The sequence below is a fragment of the Mustela nigripes genome, chromosome 1, assembly GCF_022355385.1.
Source record: "Mustela nigripes isolate SB6536 chromosome 1, MUSNIG.SB6536, whole genome shotgun sequence".
NCBI lineage: Eukaryota > Metazoa > Chordata > Mammalia > Carnivora > Mustelidae > Mustela > Mustela nigripes.
In genome coordinates this window covers 10938011-10953314 of record NC_081557.1, presented here as the reverse complement: position 1 = coordinate 10953314, position 15304 = coordinate 10938011, and the positions used below count along the sequence as shown (strand labels likewise).

The following is a 15304-nucleotide window of genomic DNA, read 5'->3' as shown; positions in this document are numbered from 1 at the left end:
TTAACTCGTGTGGCTTTCCTAATTAATTGGTACAATCGTTTCCTAAAAATAATTCAATGTATGTCACATTTGATTGTTGCAGAAGGAAATTAGATTCATATTCTAGAATTTAAATAGCCACTCTCTTTAAAAAAAAAAAGATTTGTATTTATTTATTTGACAGAGAGAGACACAGCGAGAGAAGGAACACAAGCAGGGGGAGTGGGAAAGGGAGAAGCAGGCTCCCTGCTAGACAGGGAGCCTGATGTGGGGTTCTATCCCAGGACCCCCTGGGATTATGCCCTGAGCCAAAGAAAGATGCTTAATGACTGAGCCACCCAGGTGCCCCTAAATAACCACTTTCTTAATTGAAATTTGATGTCAGGTTTTCTGTTCTTTCCCTGATGGGATTTTTCCACACTTGAAATAATCAAAGGATTGAGGTAGTCAAGGGTAGTATCTTCCCACCATGCTATCAATATAATCATGAATTTATATTCATCCTTTATATATATAAATGATATATTCATCATGATATATTCATCATGTAACTGGTGATAAATAGAAAAAAGTGACTTTTGGGGCACCTGGGTGGCTCAGTGGGTTAAGCCTCTGCCTTCAGCTCAGGTCATGATCTCAGGGTCCTGGGATCAAGCCCTGCATTGGGCTCTCTGCTCAACGGGGAGCCTGCTTCTCCCTCTCTCTCTCTGCCTGCCTCTCTGTCTGCTTGTGATCATTCTGTCAAATAAACAAATAAAATCTTTAAAAAAAAGTGACTTTTTTGTATATTGCATGGGAAGACTCCTTCTTTGGACATCTTTTCCCTAAAGAGGGAGTCTTCCCGTGTAATATACAAAAAAGTCACTCTTGACTTTTGGTATATTTCTTATATCAATTCGGAGAAAGAAGTTGTTCAATTTGTTATTCAATCGCTTTGTAAATATATATATTTTTGGTGTCATATGAGCCTGGAGTCTGATTTTTGCCAAGGTATTTTTCATTAAAATATTTTCATTAAATTTTTAGTGCTACTATTATATCATTTTCAATAAAATGCTGCTTGGAGTTGTTTACTCATCAGAGAATTTAAATATTGTCACAATGGGCATCTACCTTTTACAGTCAATATAAAAGTAAGAGGTAACCCTTCTGTAAGGCTTAACATGTGTCAGGTGATATTACCAGCATCTAATGACAACTTACTTGATTCTAATAACCCCAAAGTTATGTGTGAATATTACACCAATTTTACAGAGAAGAAAAAAAAATCAGTTAAATCATTTCCCAGCTGCTTTTAAAATTAGTGATCTTCTCCTACTCTTAGAGGAAAAGCTTTCAGTTTTTCACCTTCAGGTGTGGTGTTCACTAAGGGCTTGCTTTATGCAGGTTTTACTATGTGAAGGTATGTTCTATCTTTCTGTAATTGGTTGACAGTTTATCATGAAAAGATGCTGAATTATTTTGGTGAAGGTGTCCCTTAAATAATCGTCATTCCTTTTTTGGAAATCAAAACTAGAAAGAAAATCACAAGAGTGTCTCTGTTGTTAGATGTTCCTCTTTTAAGTTGTAGCAGGTAGCCTGCCTTGACTCTGAAGAGCCTTGTAAGTTTTTGTGTATATGCTCCTTCTGTTTCATTCTATGTAAGTGACTGAAGGGTGGACTCATGCAGAACATTTACAAAGACAATATAGTGATAGATACTTCGTTTCTCAGTTTTAAGGGAAGCAAAGCTGGACTTGGGTGTAATCACAACTCATCAAAGACAAGGTACTGATCAGTTCACAAGCTTAAACACCACCTGTTTTCTTTTTGAAAATACATTCCTGCTTTCCTTGGGAAGCACAGAAAGATGCAAGTGATAGTAGGAATCTTTTCCTTGAGAAGTAGTTTTCAGCGACACAATGGAGTTCCAGGTCAGTTGTAGATGTGAAGAAAACTTTGACGTGCTAAGAATTAGATGTGCAGCTGTTTTAGCTTGATTTATGGTAGAGTTTACACTTTAATGGATGTTGCCTAAATGTATAGGACTATACACCTGACAAAGGAAACTGATTGTTTTAAATTATATTTCAGAGAGCCTGACGTAAAAAAATTATGCTAGCCTGATTACAAGGCACAATAGCTCATCCCATATGAACCTAATGGCATGGAAATACATTTAATAGTACATCAGTTAGACTTTTCAACTGGAATTTATTGTTCTATTAGAAAATGAAAGTTGTTCTATGAAATATATGCTCTTAAAAAGAAAAGTATTGAGAGGCCAATAGTGATTTTGGTGGAGAGATGGAAAGGAGACGGAATCATGAGGCGGGGGAATGTGGAGGCAGGAAGCGGTAAGGATCTAAAGACATTTGGGCTGAGGAACCCAGGCAAGTTCTACTTGAGTAGCTCAACCACAGCCCAACTGATAGAGAGTACCCCCCCCCCCCCCACGCCTGCCGCCAAATAGTCCATTAAAGGGCCCCAAAACTCCCTGCTAAAAACCTGTAGGCTGACTCTGAAAAGGAGGCAAGAGTGACTTGGTGGCTCCCTCAGGGAATGACTTACCAAGAACCTTGGTGGGCTGAGGGGCGGAGTGGTAGCCCAGAGTTGACAACATGTTTGGCAATGGTCAGGAAATGATCCAAGGGAATAGAGTGGAATTTGTGCCCTAAGTAAGGTTGATGAGATTTGGCAGATCAAAATACAAGATTCCCGGTTAAAGTTGGATTTCTCATAGTATTATTTTTGTTGTAATTATATTTCATGCAATATTTGGGACTTTAAATAATAAAATATCATATGTTGCATACTTAAATATTTTTTAAGTTGTTGTTTTCCTGAAATTCAAATTTAACTGGGACTTCTGAATTTTGTCTGGCAACCTTAGTCCCAGTCCAGCCAGAGCAAAGCAGTGTTCTAGCAGCAGAGGCTAGCGGGGAAGGTCAGGAAGATGCTCTCCAAGGCTGTATCTACTCTAGGTCATTCTCACTGTAGAAAAAGAGCACTGGAAATGAATTTAAGAACTTGTTCAAGGGCCAAAGGACTGGCTTGAACAATGTCCAGGGAAGACTTACAGAACGTGTGCTGCTGACTGAGGGATCAAAGTGATCCCACTGATTTAGCCCTGGCAGGTGCCCAGTGTGAAGTCGGCGGCTTCCCAAGTGTTGTATCCCCGTTTGGACACTAGAGGGAGCAGCCTCGTCAGAAGGAGCGCAGATTGCTTTTTTCGGGTTCCAAGAAAGAGTGAAAGTCTAATTTCCATGCCAGTTGAATAGAGAGGGAACCTTAGGAGATACAAATGAAGGGGGCATTGAAGAAAAGATGCTGGTTTATGAGCCTCCTAAGCCAGAGGGAAGAGCTACCTTTGCCCAGACCAGGGGGTTAGCAGAAGACCATGTGAGCAAGAACCCCTAGTCATGTAACTAAGAGAGAATTTCTCCTGAGAAATACAGTGGGTAGAAGATGAAGTGCTTTGTACAGTGGCTTTATCCAAGGAAAGAAGGTCTGTTGCAAAAATCCAAGCGAACTTCAGTCCGTGCACAGAAGCCAGGTGAACTGGAAACCAGCCCTGTCTTCACGGGCAGTGGGGACACTGAGATGCGGGTGGGCAAGTTGGCTATGAGCCTTGTCTTGAACAAGAGCCTGGGTCTTCAAGGTGGACCTCTTACATGAGCAAAAAGTACCAGAAGTTTCCTATCCAGGCCTGGGTAGGAACCATGAGTGAGAGACTACAGGGCTTTGGTCCACCATACTACATCAGCAGACACATGTTCGATCAATGTTCAGGACTAATTAGAATATGTATAGGCGCCCACTTCTATTTCTAGTCAGGACATAAATTTAGTAAGATGTAGTGCTAGCAAGGGGATCACATGAAAAAAGAACCCATTTTGATTATAGAGCCTGTATTCTTCCTGTTCTTCTAAAATAGGAGCCAAAATATCACAAGATCACACTGAATGAAACAGAATGACAGTGATATTTATAAATTTTCCCCATAAACAAGGAGTGACCCTAAACTACCTACAATTAAGAGGATTCCATACTGTATATAAACATTAGAGTTCTCCAGGGTCTACTGCTTTTCTCCTTTGGAGAAGAGTGAAAAGGCATTTTAGGATTGAAAGCTATTTCTGGAGGAAACAGACTCTATGCTATTCTAATCAGATAGTTCTCCTGACAGCTCATAGGAAAGAAAGTCCAAAGCTAATAGCGAAATGAGAACCGAAAGAGTAGTGATATATCACTCAGACCTTATGACAGGGTTCAATCAGGGGAACAGAACCAATATGCATGATATTGATAACATAGTTGTCATAAAGAACAATACATTTTGGAAACTGGGGTAGAAATACATTTTGCATCTGATGGTAAGCCCAGTGCTGCTGAAGGTCAGCAGGGCTGGGAACATACTGGAACTTGCCTCTTTCTCTCATTGTCTCCAACCTTGACCATGTGGAGGACCTGCAGAAGCTGGCACCGTCACCATGGTGTTGCATGAACACCTGGTCCAGGACTCGAAGAGGCTGGATGAGGAGACCTGGTGTGAGTAGGAGAAGTTGAGCCCCAGTCTGGTCCTGTGGCCAGTGAGCCAGCAGATCCGTGACAGTGGGGGCGTGCCACAGGGGCATTGACACTCCACAGCCACTGGAATCAGGGAATATGACACACCCGTGGAGGACATTTCTGTGAGTCTTTTGAGAGCAGTTTCCATAATCATTCTCTCCCTAAATAATTGAAGAGGCTTCCCATTTTTATTCATTTATTTTGAATGCATGTAAAGACCTTAGTTGCTAAGATGTCTAGATGCATTCTGTCATTTGCTTTTTACAGGCACTGTTCTCTAAGGTGGGCACTAGCTCTTATACTTACAAATGAGATAAATGAAGTCTTAGACTTTAAGTAACTTCCTTTCAGAGCTCTTTCCACCCCTCTACAGTTCTACATTTAAAACAAGTACGTTAAAAGGAACTACTTTTTTTTATCGCCCTCGCCCCGCAAGGACGACAAGACGTCCTGGTTCAGATGCATTTTCTCTCTCTTCTCTCTCTTTCTCTCTCTCTCTCTTTATTGCCGCAAGTCTACACACATATACGCTTACATGACCAATCAGCGAGCAGGGTACAGGAGGGAGCGAATCAGGCTGTGCACCTAAACGAACAACTTCGCTAGCAACCAATGCTGTTTACTTCCTCTTAGGGTGTTCCGCTTAGTCTCACGAGGCAATCCTAACCTGGCAACTAGCCAGGCGCCATCTTTTAATGGCGGAGGCCGCCCTGGCCAGGGGCCTGCCAACGACATTTTTTTTCATTTACTCATATTTCTTCCTCTCTTTCCCTGAAGACACTTTCTTGTCCTTCCCTTCTTCTTCCTCCTCCTCCACCTCCTCCTTCTCTTCCTCATCCTTCTCTTCTTTGTCCTCTTCTTCCTCCTCCTCCCCTTCCCACCTGTCTCCACCTCTTTTTCCTCGTCTACCTCCTCTCCCTCTCTCCCCCCTCCTCTCTCCTCCCCATCCTATTCCTGCTTCCTCTTCAGTATTCCATTTGCAATAGCTCTGGCTAAAGTGAAACAGGAGGAATATATTTTTGTTGCCATCCTGTTAGCTATTTCCTCATGATTTACGGTTAGAATTTCTCTGTCTTCCCTCGCTCCCCAGCATCTGTCCCAGGCTCAGGTGCCAGCCGTGGTCGCAGAGCTCCTGCATATTGTTACTGGCTGCGGGACCTTTGCTCACTTGATATCCAGTGCCCAAGTTCACAGTCTACCAGAGCTCTCCTTGGGTCATCGTATCCATCCCTCTTTTTCTCTTTTCTGTGACCAGGTTCCCACTTCTCTTCCAGTTTCTAGAACTTGAACCTCACCCAATTTGTTAGGAACATTCTCCTCTTCCTCACAAGCTTCCCGTTCCAGCCTTTCCTCACCAGTCCTGCCCTGTGACTGTCCTAAAGATGGCAGTGCAAATCTTCACGTTACTTATTTCCTTACTGTCTCTTGGCTCTGATCGTTCCACCACCTACTTAAGGACACTTATCTATTGAGGATGATTATGTCATGTTAACCTTGAAAATGAAACTGCCAGTCATTTTACCAGCAGAAAGGGGTTTATTTGGGAATAGTAGAGAATTACAACTTGAGAAAAGCAAGCTACAACAAACCACCGCCAAGGCAGACCAACAGAGGGAGGACCGCTCTTTTATAGAGGAAGCTGTGGGGAGCTGGGGAAAGCTGCCATAAGCACAAAGTCCATTGGACTAAAGAGGGAGTTCCAAGTATAGGGCCTCCTCATTGGCTGAGTTGTGGCTGGGCCACTGTTAGGGAAGCACCTTTCTTCCTCGCACTGGGTAGTAAAGTAGGTAAAGTAGCTTGAGAGGGTACGTCTCTTCTTGTGGGGTCTGCAATCCTCGAGAAGTGGTAGGGTGTGAGAGCTCCCCGCTTTGACCTCCCAACACCATTTTATTTTAAAGATTTGTTTGTTTGTTTGAGGGAGAGAGCATGAGAGAGTGAGCACAAGCAGGGATAAAAAGAAGAGAGACAGGGAGAAGCAGGATTCCCACTGAGCGGGGAGCCTGAATTGGGTCTCCATCCCAGGACCCTGAGATCATGACCTGAGCTGAAGGCAGGTGCTTGACCAATGGAGCCACCCAGGTGCCCCTTTCCAAACACCCTTTTAAACAAGGTTTCTTTTTATTAATTTTCACAATAATTCATCTTCTAAGCTGGGACACCTCTGAAAATGAAGAGAGGTGTTATTAAAATTGCACTGGGGGTAACAGGCACTGCTCTGACCTCACGGTACCCAGAGCCTGAAGTTTGCACACAGCCTGGCCAGGTATGGGCTGATGTTAGGAAAGCTGGTTAACGTTTCCCTGCGATAGTCTTCTTTTCTATGAAATTGGCCTAACAGTTGTTCCTTGGTCTGGAGATAGCATTGACCCACTCTACATGTTCTACATGTCATGTAGGAGGAGGTGGGTCAATGCATGTAGAACATGTAGAGTGATGACCCCTCCACGGCAATCATTCAATGTATTTAAACTACAGTTTATATACTTTTTGTACCTATAATGTTGGCAACTTAACTAGCCTTTCAAAGCCTGTAAGACCTGAATGTGAGGCATGGGACCACTCTCCCTCATCTAGACACTGCTCTTACTGACTTTGTTCTTTGACATAATTCTTCAGTGCCCAGCCCCAGTGCTTTCCCAGCCATCTCCCTGTATGTCCTGCTTGTATTTCTTGTTCCAACAATGCATTGGGCAATGTCTCAATGCCAGAAGACAGTTACTCCTGCTGCCAGTTTCCTAATCAACGGTAAGCCTTCAGGAAGCACAGTGAACTCAGAGTGGTCTTAGCACGCTCTCCAGCCAACACGTTTTCACTGACTCCTCTACACTGTTGCACAAGGCAAAGGCACGTTAAGTCGGAGTCAGAAGAGGCTGCAGTTTTCCAGAAAAGACACTCTAGCCATCATTTTCGAGTGTCTCCTACTTGGCTTCAGAGGCAAGACGTCTTCCAAGGCCTGAAGCCTCCAAGGTAAACCCTATAGATTTCCTCTGCAGAGAAAGCCTCCTTTTTAATTATCTGCTCGGGGTGCCCCCCAGTGGGATAAGGATGTCTGCAGAGTTTTCTGTATGGTTGCTTTGTAGAGATTTGGAATTTCAGCGAAGAGCATGGCTTCCCTGGTGCCAAAATGTTAGATATAATTATATAGTTATTTCTTTGGGAAGACACGGGCCTGGACATGCATAGCCATGTGCATGCACAAACATAGGCATGCACACACACACCCCTGAGATGTATTCCATCCAAGGGGCTGCCTCCAAGTTTGGCTGCCAGCTCTGGGAATGGGATGGTCTGGACACACTTGAAGCCTGGGATTTAGTGAGTGGGTTTCTGCATAAGCTCGGAGGGATCATAATGACATCCTAGAGCTGGGTCACCAGGTTCTGATTCCTATCTCCTCAGTTGTTGGCTGTGTGTTTTTTGGGAAGTGACATAACTTTCCTGCCTGTAAAATGGAAAGGATCACAAGAGTAGTACTTATTCATGTGGATGTGTGAGGGATAAATGGGTTGAATAAGTAAAACACTTAGAACAATGCCTGACACAGAGTAAAAGCCAGATGGGTGAACTTAACTGGGGTTCTCAGAAAATCTACACTTCTCTCACAAAAAAAAAAAAAAAAAAAAAAAAAAAAAAAAAGCTAAATTGAGCAAATAATTGAACATAATTTATTTTGCCTAAAGGCTGAAAATTCTCCCTGATAATTATAGTTATTCAAAAAAAAATGATGTGGTTAGACTTGATTTCTCCCCTCTAGAAGTTCTCTGGGAGTTTCTCCGTAGGAGAGGCTCCAATCCTTGAAAACAGATTTTCAGTACAGCATGGCTCCATTGAGCTGGACCAAAAATTTATTTATTTGTTAAGCATGTATTCCCTGAGTGTCCAGTGTGTAACAGACAAGGACCTAGGCACTGACTTCTTATGTTGGGAAGACAGCAGATAAAGCTGAGCTTCCAGTCACTGGAGGCTTAGAAGGGTAAGTGGTATAAAAAGGGAAGCAGAAGACATTCTCAATAACAGGGAACTTCCTCCAGACTTGGGCAGGACTGAAAAAGGCTTCCTGCATGAAAACTGTGGATGTGGGCAAGGGGTCAGTCTGGAAAAAGACCAGACATTATCTAGGTGGAGCCTGAGGGACAACGTGTTCAAGACGGGAGGAATAATACTGAGAAGGAGGGTTTGAGACTTTTGAGAGCTTGATGCTTGGGGAATTAAAAGAAACCATGGCTGGATGGAGCTATGAGATAGGGAGGGGGAGGCATGAAGCTGGAATAACAGGCAAGCAGCTTCTGATCATGAAGGAGCGCTGCTCCCCACATTACATACATTCTAAAGCAGTAGATGTCTTATCTAAAATATATGCATATTTCCCAGGGTGGCTGGTTGGCTCAGTCAGTGGAGCATTTGACTCTTGATCTTTGGGTTGTGAGTTCGAGCCCTACATTGGGTGTAGAGATCACTTAAAAAAATAAAATCTTTAAATATGTACACACACACACACACACACACACACACACTTTTCCCAATGGAGAAATTTTATTTTATTATTTTTTAAAGATTTTATTTATTTTTTGAAAAAGAGAAAGACAGCACAAGCAGGGAGAGCAGCAGGCAGAGGGGAGAGGGAAAAACAGACTCCTCTCTGAGCAGAGAGCCCGATACAGGGTTTGATCCCAGGACTCTGAGATCATGACCTGAGCTGAAGGCAGAGGCTTTAACCCACTGAGCCATCCAGGTGCCCCTATCAGTTTTTATACTATGAAATTATACTGTCCAAGATGGAACATACTGTGTATATTTTAGTGATAATGTATTTTTTAGTTGCAATGATTGTGGTGGTTGTTTGGTGATCTTTATATATGATACTTTAAGTCCTTTTGACACAAGGCAGAGTGCAAGTTAAAGTCAACATTTAGCAACTGCTTGTTAGGTTAGGGACTTCATACCTTATCAAAGTTGCCCCTTATAAAGTTAATATGAAATTAAAATTATTTCCATTTACATATGTGAACACTGAAGTTCCCATTCCTAGATCACTCAACTAGTAAATGGCCAAATTCAGACTTCGACTTGGCTCTTCCATGGTGAGTAAACTATCCACAGCTCTATGGCTGCCCAGAAAGCAATTAACCTCTCTATACCTCCCTTTTCTCATCTTAAAGTGGGAATAATATTCCAACATAGACTGTCAGGAGCATTAAATATGTTCAGACATTCGCAGGAACTAGACCACGTTTGGCATGTAGCAGTAAGTACTCAATAAATTATACCTATTGTTATTATAGGAATATGACCAAAGGCATCTTCCTTACTAAGGGTTCACCGCTCAGTGAAGCCATCTGTCTAGTTGTCTAGGATAGATTTGCAGAGAGAGGGGCCTATGTAATAATGTATACCTGTATATAAAAAAGAGAAGGGAATGACTCTTCACTGTTTCAAGGTTAAATGAGACACCCAGACTTACTAGAATAGTCTAATGATTACTACCCCAAGACAAAATGAAACTCAACAATGGAAATTGTTGCACCATTTTGAAGTCATTTTGAATCAAACATATCTGTTGTGCTCAAAAATTTTTAGCTAACAGTAAAGGGGAAAACGTCAATCCTTTGGACTTCTTTTTTGTGACAGCCATCAATAACCCCAGATGGCCTCCCAAGAAGTTGGTAATGAAGAACCTAGGATAGCCTCAACAGGTAGTCTTCCAGCAAGCCAGGCGGAACCAGAGGTGATAAATAACTCTGTCTACCAGCCCATTGGTGAATTGCAAAATCATCTGAAGGAGAAACTACAAGCCTTTGGGGTATGTCAACCTTAGTTTAAAAAAGGTTTAAGATGGAAGAAAATACCTATCATATGGGAAATCTTGTTTATTCCCATCAGGGGGAATCTAAGTTATTCAACACTGAGTCAATAATGTACTTTTTAAAGAAAATACCAGGATCTACTTTAGACTTGGAGAGTAGGAAACATCCTATCAACATTGGAGAATGGACTCCAGTCTGAGCAGCACATCAGGAGGCTGAGTTCTTATGAACTCATACTCCACATCTTAAATTTAAAAATTGTGTTGAGGAAGGCTTAATGAACCGTTGTTTAATGTCTGGGTGCCTTCCCCATCATATTATGGCCCTAAAGTATGCTAGGAAGATGACTGACCTTATCTATGAGGTCAGCCATGTTGCCTGTACTCTTCTACCACTTTGGGGAAGGGGTTTGTGAGAATGAACAGCTGCAGGGAGAGAGGTGGAGATGAAGGGCTGCCCCTGGGATCGGTGGCGATAGCATGGGATGAAAACCTCCGAGCGTAAGCCCTAGCCCAGTTAAATTAGTTGACTTTATAATCATTTCAAGCAATGATACCTGCTTTCTGAAGGATATTAAAATGGTCTCTTCTCCATGTACATTAGTATATGACCATTATGCCTTTTCCCCCCTGCTTCTTACAGGCCGTCCAGATCCTGAGTGGAGCAATTATTCTGGTTCTAGGTGTTTTTCTAGGTTCCTTAAGAAACATATTCCATTTCTTCAGTGTGTTTTTCTTTATCTTCTACACAGCTTATCCACTGTGGGGCCCTATATTTGTGAGTATTCCTATTCCCCTGACCACAGATCACTACATAGATACCACTGCTAGAAATGTGTTGGATTATTATAGTGTCGTTCTTAGGTGATTTGAAGATTGCTTGCTATGGGTTTGATTTGTATTCTTTACACATGTTTTAAAAACAAAGTGCCTTTCTGACCAAGAGAAATCATATTTTCTGAGTACAACTTAAGTCCCAAACATGAAGTTAATGTATTCATGTATTAAACCCAGGTATTATGGATACTAAGAAAATCAAATGGAAACTGAGTATTGGTGAATTGTCTTGTGTAGCCAAGAGAGTCCTGGTTTGAGACATAAGAGATTTGCCTGCTGATCACAGTCTTGAAATCAGAAGATTGATTTCCCCTATCTAGGTAAAAATGTAATCAATAAAATGGGCTTTGGTCCTAAGTGATCTTCTTAAAATTTATTTATTTAGCTTTGTTATTTGACCATCACCTACCTGATGGTTTATTTTTTTTTAAAGGTGATTAGTAGGAAGTATTTGTTAATTAGGTAGGGTTTGTTTTGTTTGTAGATTCTGGTATTAGAACTTCGAGAATTTATATGTGTTTGTTCTCAAACAAAGGTGCTACCATGGCATATCAAAGATGGGAAGGGTTAGCTGAAAATGGTAAATAGAACGTGTAATTGGCAAATGAAGAAGAAAAAATGTATAGCAAATTTTGAGCTCTGATTTATTCATACCTTGTTTTTTTTTTTTTTTTCTCCCCCAAAATCATTGACCTTCAGATGTCCTGTAAAACAAAATTGCTCATCATCTGGTCAAAAATTTCTTAACCCAAATCAGATCTCATGTTCTGACAAAAGAGTATATTCAGTTTCTGGATATAGTTTAACACATGTAATTTGGATTTAACATTTCTGAAATGTTTAAGTAGTTAATATAATCATTTAGATGACCTAGCTAGAATCTGGATTTTTTTTCCAGAAAATCAGGAGTACACATTTTTTCTGCATCATAAATCCTATCTAAATGGGAAATTTCCATATTATAGAAAAGAGAATAATAGAGAGTCTCAATTATTCAACTGGAAATGAATATTCTTTTCTCAGAAAGCTGAGGTCAGTTTGTTGAAAAAAAGTGGTCAGGGAACTAGAACTCACTCTTTTAAGGCATCCTCAAGACTAAGATTCAAATCTGATTGTTGGATTCCCATTGCCAGAAACTTTTCTCTGGCTCTGTATCACCAGGGGAGCAAAAGTCTAAGATCTGTGACTTGGAACAAAGCGTTTCCTATCTGGCCTTTCTATACCCTTGTCTCCCTCCCCTTTCTTCTGTATACAGACCCTGCTATCTACACACACTGATGTGTGATTCCTTCTGTTTACACATCTTCCTCTTACTTAATCCTTATTAAACCATCTGCCTTTGGAAAAGATATTTTAGCTCTTGCCCTCCAGCTTCCTAGGATAGTAGAAATAATATAAGGACCTTCTCACTGGGTCACTAGGAAATTAAGTGGAAAAAATATATAAAAACCTTAGCTGTTTTTAATAGGTGCTTCATGTTTGCTGGGCCCATATCTAGTATCTTACCATGTGTTATTTCATTTTATCCCCATATAACTATAAGATCAGTGACATGGAGCTATGAACATCTCTATCTTACAGAAAAAGAAACGCACGTGGGCGCCTGGGTGGCTCAGTGGGTTAAGCCGCTGCCTTCGGCTCAGGTCATGATCTCAGGGTCCTGGGATCGAGCCCCACATCGGGCTCTCTGCTCGGCAGGGAGCCTGTTTCCTCCTCCTCTCTCTCTCTGCCTGCCTTTCTACCTACTTGTGATCTCTCTCTGTCAAATAAATAAATAAAATCTTTAAAAAAAAAAAAAAAAAAGAAACGCACGCAAAGAGGGGTGTGACAGTTTGCCTCAGGAAACGGAATGAGAAAAGTTAAGATGGCATCAAGACACAGAGCATATGCTCTTGACCATGAGGGTCTAATGAGCCTGGAGTTTCTTGTGACAACCACTTTGTTATTTGAAGTGGAATTCAAAACCCGTTCCTTCATGTTCAGTCAGAATTCAAGAATTGAATTTATGTAGCGAGCTTTAGCTCTCCATGATTTTGATGTTTGCCTTCAAACCCTAGGATTGGTTTGATAAAGGGTTGTAAGATATATGAGACATAAAACAGAATGACCTTTTAAGAAAACCATGAACTTGGGGCACCTGGGTGGCTCAGTGGGTTAAGGCCTCTGCCTTCAGCTCAGGTCATGATCCCGGGGTCCAGGGATCGAGCCCTGCATGGGCTCTCTGCTCGGCAGGGAGCCTGCTTCCTTTCCTCTCTCTTTGCCTCTATGCCTCCCTGTGATTTCTGTCTGTCAAAATAAATTAAAAAATCTTTGAAAAAAAAAAAAAAGAAAACCATGAACTTGTAGAGAATTCAATTTATCAAATTAGAGTCATGAAAACAAGAGCTTATCAAAAATAATCATTTAAAAAATTAGTGGACATTTCAATATAGACAGATTTGCAGAAGTTCTTTAAGAAAATCTAATCCAGGGGCACCTGGGTGGCTCAGTGGTTTAAGGCCTCTGTCTTTGGCTCAGGTCATGATCCCAGGGTCGGGAATTGAGCCCTGCACTGGGCTCTCTGCTCAGCGGGGAGCCTGCTTCCTTCTCTCTCTCTGCCTGCCTCTCTGCTTACTTGTGATCTCTTTCTCTGTCAAATAAATAAATAAAATCTTTAAAAAAATAAAAAAAGAACATCTAATCCAATGACTCAAACCCTTATCTGAAGCCTGGCTAAGAACACAAGAATAATGTTATATATGAATGTGCATATAAATAAATGTTATCTACATTAAATATAAGTTATGTTACATTAAATATATGTATTTATTATATTTTTAAAGTATGCACACTCATGTAACCTATAAAAAGCCAGACATATAACATGATGATAATATATATTTGCTCAAAATTTTAATGAATTTAAAATTTCATTGCTATATGGGGCGCTGGGGTGGCTCAGTGGGTTAAGGCCTCTGCCTTCGGCTCAGGTCATGATCCCAGGGTCCTGGGATCGAGCCCCACATCGGGCTCTCTGCTCAGCAGGGAGCCTGCTTCCACCTCTCTCTCTCTCTCTGCCTGCCTCTCAGCCTACTTGTGATCTCTATCTGTCAAATAAATAAATAAAATAAAAAAAATTTCATTGCTATAAAATGATGAACGACATCAAGTATAATTCATGTGGTAGAATGTTAATTTAAAAAAGAATCTTTGTACAACCATTGCTAAATAGCTACTAATCCAAAGAGTACTAAGAAAAAATAGTTGAGATTTAGTATTCTCTAATCTGCTTTGTTTCCTGTGTTCAAGCAGTTCATTGTTTCAGGATCCTTATCTGTTGTCACTGGGAGAAAACCCACAAGAGCGCTGGTAAGTGGCAGTTCTTCTTGTCTTCCTATGATCATAGGACTTGAAATAAATTATCTATTAATAGCAGGAGAGTAGAGGTTGGTGAATCCAACTGAGATACTGAGTCTCATGTAATGCACAAGAAAATTAATTCTCTTATCTTAAGGCACCCAGATGGTAAATTATCAGAAAGTCATAGAGATTCGAGTGATTATTGGGATGGTTCTCTTTAATAGTTGATGAATCTGAAGCTCAGAAAAAGGCTTCTTGACTTTTGTGTGTTGTGAAACTTGATGAATTCTAATTACTTAGAGCATACACTTTCTACCACTGATTCCACCACCGAAAGAAAGCAAAAAGTTCTATACCTTCAGTGATTCATGAAGCACTTACTATGCCCCTATTATGTGTTCTCTCTAAATCATCTGCCCAGCTACACAGCTTCTCTAGCTCATTCTCTGCCCCTCCCTGGATGGCCACCTCGAACCCTAATCCCATTTCTCTCACCTTTATTCTCTGTTGATGACCTTGCTTCCTATTCTGAGAAATGCAAGCCACTGGAGAGAACGTTCAGACCCCCACTCTAATATCCACTTTGTGGACCAGATCTGTACCATTTCTCTTTTCATTCTAACCTCTTATAGCAGGTGACCTCTCCACTATTTTCTCTAAAGCCGGTATCCCTCCTTGAATACTAGATTCCGTTCTTTTTTTTTTTTTTCCCATCCAAGTGCACCACTCCAAATGTCTTTCTGCTAGATTTTTTTTTTTTTTTTTTTTTTTTTTTTTTTGTTGTTTTGTTTTTTT

At 41.1% G+C, this 15304-nt stretch overlaps 1 protein-coding gene across 1 annotated transcript in view; it reads left to right on the top strand.

The window, feature by feature from the left end:
- Positions 1-7323: 7323 nt before the first annotated feature.
- Positions 7324-15304, top strand: part of LOC132008256 (membrane-spanning 4-domains subfamily A member 3-like) — an 11098-nt gene continuing 3117 nt past the window's right edge. The window contains exons 1-4 of the mRNA XM_059386828.1: positions 7324-7497; positions 10159-10330; positions 10977-11111; positions 14462-14518. Of these exons, the coding sequence (XP_059242811.1) occupies positions 10175-10330; positions 10977-11111; positions 14462-14518 (348 nt within the window). The 5' untranslated portion in view covers positions 7324-7497; positions 10159-10174. The remainder of the gene's footprint in view (positions 7498-10158; positions 10331-10976; positions 11112-14461; positions 14519-15304) is intronic.